The sequence below is a fragment of the Alligator sinensis genome, unplaced genomic scaffold (assembly GCF_000455745.1).
Source record: "Alligator sinensis unplaced genomic scaffold, ASM45574v1 scaffold139_1, whole genome shotgun sequence".
NCBI classification, from domain to species: Eukaryota; Metazoa; Chordata; order Crocodylia; family Alligatoridae; genus Alligator; species Alligator sinensis.
This window is the reverse complement of record NW_005843273.1, coordinates 121,645-134,161: the sequence shown is the minus strand read 5'-3', so window position 1 is coordinate 134,161 and position 12,517 is coordinate 121,645. Positions and strand designations below refer to the sequence as shown.

At 41.7% G+C, this 12,517-nt stretch overlaps 1 protein-coding gene across 1 annotated transcript in view; it reads left to right on the top strand.

Moving 5' to 3' along the window:
* Positions 1-12,517, top strand: part of ASPM (abnormal spindle microtubule assembly) — a 62,795-nt gene that overhangs the window by 38,975 nt on the left and 11,303 nt on the right. The window contains exons 14-20 of the mRNA XM_006038182.3: positions 609-813; positions 931-1,076; positions 1,169-1,297; positions 1,914-2,108; positions 3,544-8,169; positions 9,357-9,506; positions 11,037-11,203. Coding sequence (XP_006038244.1) covers positions 609-813; positions 931-1,076; positions 1,169-1,297; positions 1,914-2,108; positions 3,544-8,169; positions 9,357-9,506; positions 11,037-11,203 — 5,618 coding nt within the window. The remainder of the gene's footprint in view (positions 1-608; positions 814-930; positions 1,077-1,168; positions 1,298-1,913; positions 2,109-3,543; positions 8,170-9,356; positions 9,507-11,036; positions 11,204-12,517) is intronic.

Here is a 12,517-nt window from a genome sequence, read left to right as displayed (position 1 = left end):
GCCCCCAAGCATGCAGCCCACCCTTGCCCTGTGCACAAATCCAGAGGGTACATGCCCCTGTGCCTCCCTGGGGGTGTGTGCAGTGGTGGGAAGAGGCCAGCACAGCCCCTGGCCCAAAGCGCACAGCCCATCCTCACCCTGCACACAAATCCAGGGGTACATGCCCCCCATGCCTGCCCTGGTGGTGTTTCCAGTGGCGGGAGATGCCCCCCGACTTGCTGGCTGGCTGCTGCTCTCCAAGCTGCTGGGCTGCATATTGGCAATTGGATCTGTATTGGCCAAAAATATCTTTAATGGTGCACCCCTAATTGTAAAAGATCCTTCTATAGAGTCCCTTCAAACTTCAGTTTCTTTAATGTTTGCTTTTCTGTGAGGTGCACTGCACTTCAGTAGACATCCTACTGCATTTCTGGATTCTAAAAATGGAGAGCCAGGCAAGCATCAAGTAAATGAGTATTGTTTTCAGTCGGTTTGCATCCTGTAAAGTTTCGCTTTGTGGTATAAAAATAATGATGTTTCTGACCAAGTGAAATAGAATGCGTTTGCAACTTGTATCAGCTACAAGTGCCAAATTTCAGAAGAACTAATATTTTATTGTTTTAAACCAGGTGGAAAACTTCTCAGTATCCTTCTCAGATGGACGAGTGTTGTGTTATTTGATTCATCACTATCATCCGTATTACATGCCTTTAGAAGCTGTGTGCCAACGTACTACTCAAACAGTAGAGTGTACAAAAAATGGTACTGTGGTGCTCAACTCCTCATCTGAATCTGATACGTCTCTAAATGTTTTGGATGGAACATTTGGCCAAAGTGAGTTTTTGTTGTTTTTTTTTTAAATCTCTTTAAAGCATCTTATTTAAGATTTTCTTTTTGCACTGAATTTTACTTTCACAAAACAAGATTGTACTTTTGTCTATGTTTATAAAGCTATAACTACTTCAGTCCTCTATAAGGAACTTTTGGACAATGAGAAGAACAACTTCCAGTTGATAAATGCTGCAGTTTCTGACCTGGGTGGAATACCAGCAATGATTCATCATTCAGATATGTCTAATACAATTCCTGATGAGAAGGTTAGATATGTTTTTATTGTTGATATTGGTTCATCAACTCATGTTTTTCTCTAAAATCCTCACTTACTGTGTTTTATTTTCTATTTCCCTAGGTTGTTATTACCTACCTGTCATTTCTTTGCTCACGGCTTCTTGATCTTCGTAAAGAGACCCGAGCTGCTAGGCTGATCCAGTCAGCTTGGAGGAAACACAGAATGAAAGTAGAGCTAAAACTTTTTCAGGTATTTTCTTTTGTGTGAGTAGCACTTACTTTTTTTAGTGGTACAGGTGGAAATGCTAAATTAAGACAAACACATAGTCTTGGAGACAATGAAGCATGGAGATCTTGCTGTATTAAAAAAACTAGAAATCTTTCCTTTTAACTACCCAGTAATTATAGCTAATTTAGTATCTAATTCGCTGCCAGGATTACTTTTAAAACTGACAGGAAAAGACTCCAATGGGATAAAGCTATTTTTTAATCAAAGTAGAAGTTACTTTAGTTAACTGTATCAATAACCCCATTATTTTTAGTTTTAATTTTGAAAGAATGCTGATAAGAAAAGTTATTACTAGATCTGATCAAAGGTAAAGTTTAAGCCACTGGCAGGCTACTGTCACACTTCGGGGGGGGTGGGGAAATCCAAAAAATAACTGAAAGTAACATTGTTGTGAGGTTCTTGTTGAAACCAAGTTGCTTAAAAGCTGAAAATGTATTTTGATTAAAATTTTAGTATTCAAGTAAATATTTCAGTTTTCTTAAAATTGAGATGCCTACTCCCCCACCCAGTAATATAGAATTGCAACTTATTTTGCATATGTTAAAGAGCAGTCTTTAATTTTTACTAAAATTTCTAGGAAAAGGACAAAGCTGCTCAAATTATTCGGAGAGCTGTGATAAATTTTCTCTCTCGGCGGCATGTACAGAAAGAAGTTACGGCTGCAGTTTTCATTCAGAAACACTGGAGAAGATTTTTAGCAGAGAAGAGAATCTTGCAACTAAAACATGCAAGACTGGAAAAAATTAAAAGTGAATCAGCTGCAGTCATCCAGGTTTGTTTAAATTATCTAGGTTTACATAGCAATGAAACCACTTTAAAAGGAGCTCTTTCTTTATAGAAAGGTAAAGGAAAAATCCATGGTCAGAGTCTTATGTCTTGCCTATAGCAATTGATAAGTCTACAGCAGCTGATATGTTCAGAAAAGTCTACAAAGTTGGTTAACTTTTTTTTCTTTTTTCAGTTGCAATAGATAAAACTACTTGTAACTCTGTCCTAGTCTAGCAAGTTTTCCCTTTCTATTACCCTTTCCTCATAGCTGTTACTACTGTTTTGTCTGTTTCCACTGATGCACGAGAAGGCATAAAATACCACTTCCTAAAATTGTTGTTGTGAGAATGATCACCTACTGTTAGTTTGCTGATGCTTCAACTAATGTTGAAGACCCTAAAAATGCATTTTTTTTCCTATGAAGGTTCTACTGTCATGGGACAGTTGGGTTTGGTGGGGACAGCAAATAATTCACTCAGCCAGGAATTTAAAGAGCAGTTAGTGTACTAGACCAGTGGTGCTCAACCTTTTTGTCTGCAGGGCCAGATTGGCAGTGACAAGTCCTTCTGTGTGCTGGATCTTGCTGGTGGACCCAATCCAGCACCCAAGTCATGCATGGTGGGCCCCAATCCAGCTGCATGGGGAAAGAAGCTTTACCCTGGCTCCAGCCTGCCTGGCCTGGGGGAAGGGGGCATGACCCAACCCCAGCCCAGCCCCATGGGAGGCAGGGGCCTGGCCTGGCCCCAACCTGGCTGGATGCGGGGAAAAGGGGTGTAGCCCAGCCCTGATTTGGCCATGCCAGGGCATGGTTGTGACCTGGCTCTGACCTGCCATGTGGGGCTTGGGATTTTGGCATCAGGGGGAGTGGTAGTATTAACTGTTACTCTTTCCCTGCTGCCAAATTTCTCAACCCATGGGAGAGCCCCCCTGTACTAGACTAGGTAAACTTGAGAGACCCTGACAATTACTTTGCATTCAGAATTTATGAATACATAGCAAAATAAAATGTGTACACTTCATCCTAGATGCTACTTAATTTCTTCCAACTTAATTTCTTTTTTCTTCTTTTGTAAGAAGCTTTTTTGGCCAGTTTGAGTGTTAATCTTGCTGAACAGTTTGCAAGGATTTCTTAGTTGCCTTTGTTTGCTATAGATACTACATCTTAACAAAAGAAGAAGAAAGAAAAGCAAACTGTTTTAAATGTGTTTTGCACTTCTGATGTTGATGGGAGGCCTAATCATTGATCTGGAAGGCAGAGTACAAAATGAATAAGTGAGACCTCTCTGAGTAGTCCACAAGCTGAGGTTTAACACTAATAGATGTGAAGTGTTTTTAATAGTCGAAGTAACTTATAGACTGTACCCCAAATACAAGTTAATTTTTTCATATTTGTGTAACTGCAGTTAAATGTGTGGAGTAACCACTCTTCTTTTTTGCAGACTTACTGGAGGAGCTATTCCGCTAGGAAAAGATATCTACAGCTCAGATACTATGTTATTCTTGTGCAAGCTAGAATAAGGATGTTGATAGCTGCTACTGCATATAAACGACTTCTTCATGCTACCATCACAATTCAGAGGAGACTGCGTGCTTTCTTGCTGGCAAAAAAAGTTCAGCAAAAATATGAAACTTTAAAGTGTTCTACACTGATTATTCAGTCTGCATTTAGAAGGTGGAGAAAACTCAAAATTCAACAGAAAGCTAAAGCCACACTAGTACTGCAAATTTATTTCCGAAAATGGCAAGCCTCAAAATTGGCTAAAAGAGGGAGAGCTGCTATTGTCATACAATCTTGGTATAGGAGGAATGTAGCTAGAAAGCAGTATTTGCATGTTAGAAAAAGCATCATCAAGATTCAAGCCTGGTTCAGATGTCACCATGCTAAATACTTGTATGAAGAAAGGAGGGCAAAAATACAAACAATTCAGAAATATTACAGAGCTTGTAGGTTGGGAACAATTGAAAGAGGAAAATATTTGCAAAGACGTGCAGCAATTATAGTTCTCCAGGCTGCTTTTAGAGGTATGAAAGCTCGTCTGTTATATAGGCAAATAAAAGCAGCTTGTGTTATTCAGTCATTGTGGAGAATGAGACGAGAGAGACTTAGATTTTTACATGTGAAGCAATGTGTTGTTCTGTTGCAGTCGCATGTGAGAAAATACCAACAGCTAAAAAGATACAAAAGGATTAAAAATGCTGTCTCTGTGATTCAAATTCATTGTAGATCATATGTTGCTTCTAAAAGAGCTTGCTCTCATTTCTGGAAAATGCATCTTGCTGTCCTTGTGCTGCAGTCTGCCTACAGAGGAATGCAAGCAAGGAGAGAGGCTCGCATGTTGAGATCAGTGGTGAAAATTCAGTCAAGTTATCGTGCTTACGTTGCCCAGAAGAAATTTAAATGTTTAAAAGATTCTGCTGTGAAGATCCAGGCTTTCGTAAGGATGATGCAAGCACGTAAACGCTATTGTTCCGTAAAGGAGGCAACCCTCTATGTTCAGCGAAGATACCGTTCACAAAAGCATGTCCTTCAATTTCAGGAAGAATACAGAAAAGTGAAACGAGCTTGTGTCCAAATTCAAGCTGCAGCACGAGGATATCTGGTCAGGAAACAAGTCCAAAGATGGAAGGAGGCTGCAACTATGCTCCAGGCTTACTACAGAATGAAAAGGGATAAGCAGCGCTATTTAAGGTTGCATACAGCTACTGTTATCATTCAAAATCATTATCGTGCATACCAAGAGAAAGTCTGTCAGAGGCAGAAGTTCTTGAAAATCAAAGAAGCAGCTGTTTGCTTGCAAGCTTCTTACAGAGGTTACAGAGCGCGCAAAATGCATAAACTTCAGTGTACTGCTGCTGTTAAAATCCAGACAGCTTTTAGAGCTCATGCTGCAAGAATGAAATACCATGCCATGGTTCAGGCATCTGTTATAATTCAGAGGTGGTACAAAGCCTATAAAACTGGTTCCAAAGAAAGATCTAACTTCTTAAAAACAAGAACAGCTGCGCTTTCTCTTCAAGCAGCTTTTCGTGGCTGGAAAGTACGAAAAAATTTCAGAAGGCAACATGCTGCTGCAGTTAAAATACAATCTGCCTTTAGAAAGTTTAGGGTCCAGAAAAGATTCAGGCTCATAACCAATGCTGTGCTAACTATGCAGCAGCATTATAGAGCCAGGACTGTAGGTAGAAAACAGCATCAAGAATATGTTGAACTATGTAATTGTGTAGCGCATCTTCAGGCAATTTGGAGGGGAAGAACGGTGAGAGAACACATTCAAAAGCAGCACCAATGTGCAGTAATCATTCAGTCTTATTACAGAATGCATGTGACTCGATCAAAGTTGAAAACTTGGAGAGAAGCTGCTTTAATGATTCAAAGACACTACAGATCTCACTGTATGAAAAAAGAGCAACGTATGCTTTACCTGAAAACAAAAGCAACTGTATTAGTCTTGCAGGCTGCTTACCGTGGAATGAGAGCAAGGAAACAATTAAAGAAACTCAACAAAGCTGCTACTATTGTACAGGCAACATACAGATCTTATATGGTCAGAAAGAAATATGAAGCTCTTAGGTCTGCAACTATTGTGGTTCAGAGATGGTATTGTACAGTTCTTGAAACTAAATATCAAAGGCAGGAATATTTGACCTTAAAGAAAGCAGTTATTAAAATGCAGGCTGTTTACAGAGGCGTAAAAGTAAGAAGACAAATTCACCAAATGCATCAGGCAGCTATTTCTATTCAAGCAATGTTTAAGATGCACCGCATAAACATTAGATATCGTGCAATGAAACTGGCAGCAGTTTTAATAAAAAAACGATATAGAGCATATTGTCAAGGCAGAACGGAACGTGGAAAGTATCTGGAACTATGCAAATCAACACTTATCCTTCAGGCTGCTTATAGAGGTATGAAAGTTCGACAAGAGTTAAGAATTATGCATCAGTGTGCAACAGTCATACAATCATATTATCGAATGTACAGACAACAACGTGACTTCCTAAAGTTATCTTTGGTCACTAGACAGATTCAGCAGCTGTATCGTGCTCGAAAAGAGCGAGATGCCCGAGCACACACATACAAGGTGATCAAGAAGTCTGTACTCTGTATTCAGACTGCATTCCGTGGAATGAAAACAAGAAGACATTTAAGAACTATGCATATATCTGCTGTCCTTATTCAAGGAAGAGTTAGATCCTTCCAACAAAGAAAACGTTATATTTCTCTTAGAGCAGCTGCTGTTATGGTTCAGAGAAAATACAGAGCAACAGTAATTGCAAAGCAACAGCATCAAGAATTTCTTCGTCTCCATAAAGCAGCTATTACCATACAGTCTGCTTATAGAGGCTTTGTGGTAAGGAAGAGCATTCAGCAGATGCATAGGGCTGCTACAGTTATCCAAGCAGTAATAAGAATGCATAAAACCTATATTTCCTACCATGCTGTCAGGCATGCTTCAAGAATTATACAACAACATTACCGAGCTTACAGGGAGGGAAAATGGGTGAGAGAAATATACTTAAAACAGTGTAATTCTGTCATAGTTCTTCAGGCTGCCTATAGAGGAATGAGAACAAGAATGCTGCTAAAGAAAAAACATAATGCTGCAACCATAATACAAAGAAACTATCAAATGTACAAGCAGCATTCTTACTACAAGAGAGTGAAGTGGGCAACCAAAGTAACACAGCAGAGATACAGAGCCAATAAATTGAGAGAAGCTGCTGTACAAAGGTATTCCTCAATGAAGAAAGCAGCTACTTGCATTCAAAAAACTTTTCGAAATATGAGAGCAATCAGAGAATATAAAAAAATGCACCAAGCTGCTGTAGTTATTCAGAGGGGTTTTAAAATGCATAGAGAACGGCAAAAATATCTTTCCCTTAAAGCAGCTACTGTTGTCCTTCAGAAAAGATACAGAGCCTTGCTTTTGGCAAGGAGGCAAACTGGGGAATACCTTTGTCTTCGAAGAGCAGTAATTTGTATGCAGTCTCTGTACAGGGGGTTTCAAGTACGGAAAAATATTCAGTACATGCATTTGGCTGCCAAGACCATCCAGTCGGCATTTAGAATGTATAGGGTTAGAATTGCCTATCAAAACATGAGAATTTCGGCTGTCATCATACAAAACTATTACAGAGCCTACGTTGAAGGAAAAATTCAAAGAAAGAAATATCTGACAATGCAGAAATCGGCTGTGGTCATTCAGGCTGCCTACAGAGGTGTGAAAGATCGACAAAAACTGAAGATTATGCATGCCTCGGCAACTGTAATACAATCTTTTTATCGTATGCACAGACAGCATAACTATTATAAACACATATGTTGGGCAGTTGGAGTTATACAACAAAGATTCAGAGCCAAGAAGGCAAGAGAAGCTGAAGTAAAGAACTATACAAAAATAAAACAGGCTTCCCTTTGCCTTCAGTCTGCTTTTCGTGCTAGAAAAGCTACGCTGTTGGCTAAAAACGTTCTAGCTGCACAGCATATCCAGTCAGTTTTACAGATGTACACAGAAAGGAAACGCTTCCTTAAGAAAAGGGTGGCAGTGGTAGTAATTCAGTCTGCTTTCCGATGCCACCAAACAAGGACTTGGTTTAAGGCAATCCAGGGCTCGACAGTTGTGATCCAGAGGTGGTATAGAGCATGTCGAATGGCTCGCTTACTGAAAGCTGAGTACTGTGTTCAAAGGCAAGCCATCATAACTATTCAATCTGCTTATCGTGGTATGGTAGCAAGAAAATTGGCAATGCGAATACGGGCTGCAAGAAAGATTCAGTCTTTTCTTCACATGGCTGTGCATCGTAGAAAATTTGTTAAGCTCAGAGCAGCAGCTGTTATGTTACAGACTTACTACTTGATGCAGAAAGTCAAATTACAGTATGCTATGTACAGAAAAGCAGCACTTATATTACAGAACCACTACCGATCTCATTTGGCTATGAAACATCAAAGGGAGGCCTACTTACTCACCCAGAAGAGCATTATTGTAATACAAACTAGAATCAGGGGATTCAATGAATGGAGAAGATTTCAGAAAATTAAACAAAGCACAGTAAAAATTCAGGTATGTGTATAGTATAGGTTCTATAGATTTTTAACAGTCTCTAGACCGGTAATTAAAAGGAACAGAGCAGAGAAAAGGGTACTATTTTGTTTCCCCTTCCTGTGCTCTTTAAATGTCTTTCTTATAGAACTAGGGTGAGTAAATGATTGAACCCAATTTCCCCCTTATTACCTCCCCCGCCACCCACACACTGGGTTTTCCCAAGAGGGGTGTGGAAATAGAAGCCTCACTTTGCCATCAGGTTGAATTGCAAGTTAGAGTGGGGCTAGCTGAAATTCAGAGAGAGAGCCGTGCACTTCATGAATCCAGATGGATTCTCAAGGAAGGGGAAAATATTCAAATTTCACTTATTTTCTTACCTTTGCTGGTGGATAAGAATATTTCCAGAAATCATGGGCTTTATCCTTTCTTTCTGAGATTTTATCAGAGGGAGGCATGTGTAATACTTCACTGATTTTTACTACTACTGTTGTAAGACGTTTTGCAAACAGAAGATACGTCTAAGTAAAAGTATAAGTATACAGTAAAAGTAACTGAACACTCCTATTGGTTCCACAGACCATTGTGGCAAGCTCTGTATTTAATACGAGTTTGCAATGACTGACCCTCTGAATTACTTTGTATAATCTCTTCCTTGTTTTTATTTTTCACTCTTGTCCCATACGTATATTTTTTTTGTATAAAGAGATACACGTGACGTTCCTTAGTCCCCTTCTGGCATTTTGTTCCAGGGAACGCTTGTTCTATATTAGAGTTCTGAGACAGTGCTGTAAAGATTACTCTTCTTCCCTACTGTCTTTAAAAAAAGAGAATGGTGGGAGGGTCTAGAGCTTCCCATAAATTGCTAGACATTTTTTGGGAGATAAGAATGCAGGTATCCTTTCCTCTACTCTGTTTATTGGTGAACTACTGTACTGCAATTTTGAACTGTTTGTTTCTGCTATTCTATCCTTGTTCTATCTTAATGAAATGCAAGTCTGCCTTGGCAGGTGGTGGACATTTCTGTTCTAAAGGAGAAATATGATCAGGTTTGAGATCACACATTTCAGATTCACAAATTTTAAAAAAATAATTAACTATCTGCTTCTGAAAAATGAAGTAGATGAGTGCTGTCTTACTTTAAAGTATGGTAACAAAAGAAGACCATAGTACAGTATGAAATATACTAAAACTGCATTTCTCTTCAGGCTTTTTATCGTGGATTTAGTCAAAGACGACAGTATCTTCAGTATAAGTCTTCAGTTGTATTGATACAACAGCACTACAGAGCCCACTGCCTTAGAAATATGGAGCGACAAAAATATCTTCAAATTAAAGCAGCTGCACTTAGGCTTCAGGTATTTCCAGGGATATCACAACATCTTTTTTCACCAATTCAGAATAATTTGTTACAAAGACCTGCATCAGTGGTGTGGTACTAACTTGACTATTAATGTATAAAAGGCTTTCATAAATTGACTCTATATACAAGGAGAAATTGTCCCCCCACAAGGCTCCCAAATGCATGATGTAAAGAAACTGGCAAGAGACTTCCTGCCCAACCTTCCTTACCCCTCCCTATCCTCCTTCCATTTTTACTGTTATGTGTGATAGGATTGGGCCTCAGAGGTGGCCATGACACCCCCTAGTGCCCATATGAATCCCCCTTTGGCTCCTTGGGTAGTCTCCCTCTTCTCTTGCCCAACATGCCTTGATGGAGTTATTTTATTGTAAAAAGAAGGGAGGCTGCTTCAGGGTCCCAGAGAGGGCCCTTGTCTATTTTTCACTCAGCGGGTTCCTTCTGGTCCCAGCTGATCCCAGTCCTGCCCCATAAGCATTTAGTGGGGCCCTTCTAGCCCCATACGTGCCCCAGGGCACCAGTTGTCTTAAGGGTTATTCATGTTCGCCTTCTGCCCCTACAGCCACACCCATGCCTCACAGATGTTATTTTAGATTTGTGCACCAGCTTTTTATGGGCTTCAGTCCCCTTGGCTTTAGTTCGCTGGTTACTCTTTGCTATAAACTGCCAGCCTACGCCCACTTCCTCTGGCCTGGCTTCTGAGTCTCAGCCTTGTCTGGCTCTTGGCCCATCTTACTCTGCTTTCCTGACCTTTTTGGCTGGAGCCTGCCTCTTTCTTCCTGTTGGGGCTCAGGCCCTGGCCCTTTCAGCTGGAGCCTTCCCTTAATAAGGCTGAAAATCTGAAGCACCTCCCTGGCACCTGTGTGTGGCCTTCTGTCCTCTCCTCCAGCCACCATTTGTTCCTCTTTCTTAATCAGACACAAATGCCAGCCCACAGGCTGTATAACAAAAACTCTCCCTACAATGGGTCAGCAATTTCCTCCCAGGATGCAAGTCCCCCTTAGCTATGTGTCTGTATTGTGGGAACAGCCTGGGTGCTGGTCCATCTTTTTTCTGCATCCATCCTGCTTAGGAGATCCTCTCTGTGCTGCCTGCAGGGCCAGACTGACTCCCTGTTCTCAGGCACTGGCCTGAGTGCCCCATAGTCGCATCCCTTTCTGTCAGGTGGCTCTCCAGACACCCACAGGGGCTTCCGTTTAGGCCTGATGGTTGGCCTACCCTTATCTGTGGTGGCTTTGCTGAGCTGCTTGTAGTTCTCTGTGCTGTGTGGAGGTCTGCTTTCTGACAACTAGCTCTCTAGCATTTAGTCTGCTTCCTAGCAGCTGCCCCTCCCCCAAGCCAGCATAGCCAGCTGCATCAACCCTTAAAGTAGCAGGAGCCCCTGGGTCCCTTTTACATATCTTACATGCCTGGCTTGTTACAAGTATAAGCTTGAGAGGCATTTGGGCGGAAGCATGTGGTGTTTTTTTCCTTAATTTTTTCCCATTAAACACAAAACTGATTGCATATTTGTTCACCCTTTCTATAGGCTTTGTATAGAGGTTTTGAAGCCAGGCAGTTGGCTGCTAAGATGAGATCTGCACGAATGATTCAAGCCTGCTTTCGAGGATACAGAGCACGAAAAGAACTTGCAGCTGTGGTAAAAGCTGCTGGTGTCATTCAGAGGTACCACAAAACCCGACAGCAAAGAATCTGGTAATATATTATTGCCACATAGCATATTTCTTTTAGTTACTAAATTTTTTTTGTTACTTGTGTTGATTTTTATAGCTTCATAGTTTAATGCTGTCTTGTACTTTGGGACATCTGTGGACTTCTAGGGTGGGGAAACAGGTGCTGCCTTTTTGCTGCTATAAAATATTTTATGATGACACAAAGGCCAAGCAGACACTGTGTTGTGCCACAGATTGGTTGTGCTGCAAATTGTGGCTGTGACAAAGCAGGAATCCATTTGTGCTGCTGTTTAGCAGCAGATATCTGGTTACTTTATGGCAGGAGAGCACAGGCAGCCTGGAGCTGTCCATGCTCTTCAGCTGCCCGAGGAGAACACATTGCCCGTTATCTTGTGGCGTGAATGTGTGGGCCAACAGGTGATGTTTCACTCGGTGAACTACTTGGGGTACCCTCCCTTTCCTGCCTTCCTTGCCATACCTTGATGAATACTATAGCCCTTAGGAAGGGTGCCCCTGGGGACTTTGAGTGAGCCTCAGATCACCTCATCACAACCTTTGTGCCCAGCTGACACCAGTTCAGCTCCTCAGGCACTAAACTGGTTCTTCTAGGCCCATCTGTGCCTCAGAGCATAAGTCACTGTATGGGTAGTAATCATTGCCTCTTGCTGCCCCCATAACTGCAAGGCCTGGGCATGGGTGTCATTCCAGATTCATTTCTCCAGCCCTGTTTTTTCTGCCAGTTCACCAGACTCCTGGCCCTGGCAAGGCTCAGCCTATTTCCGTGGGCCTCAGACCCTATCTGGATTAGTTTCTCTGGATTCTCTGGCCCTGCCTATCTGTCATCCCACCAGGCCCTTTTGGCCTTAGCCTGTCTGTGGGCTCTTGGTCCTGTTCTGGCTTTAGCCTCTCTCAGCTCCTCAACCAAGCTTTAGCCATCATGGCCTCTGCCTGTCTCTGGGCCCCCAGCCCTGGCTTGGCTGCAACCCCTCTGAGGCCCTGGCTTAACCACATAGGCTTCAACCCTTAGCCCTGTGGGTCCCTGACCACAGGCTAGGCTGATATCAGGGAGTGCCCCACCAGTGGCCTCTGTCCTCCCCTACAGCCACAACTTTGTCTTCTGGTTAAACTTAAACACAACACCAACGTTTTGTTTAATGGCCAGCTGCAGCCTAACCCAGCTACTTGCAGCTTTTAGTCCTTTTCTGTCTGAGCATCTGCTCCTTGGCTGCTTATTGCACTGCAGATAGATCCAGGATAGTTGCTCCCCACTAGTAGTTCCTATCTTTGGTTTTTGGTCTGCTTTCTTTTTAGCGATTGTCCTTTGCCCTACTGTCTA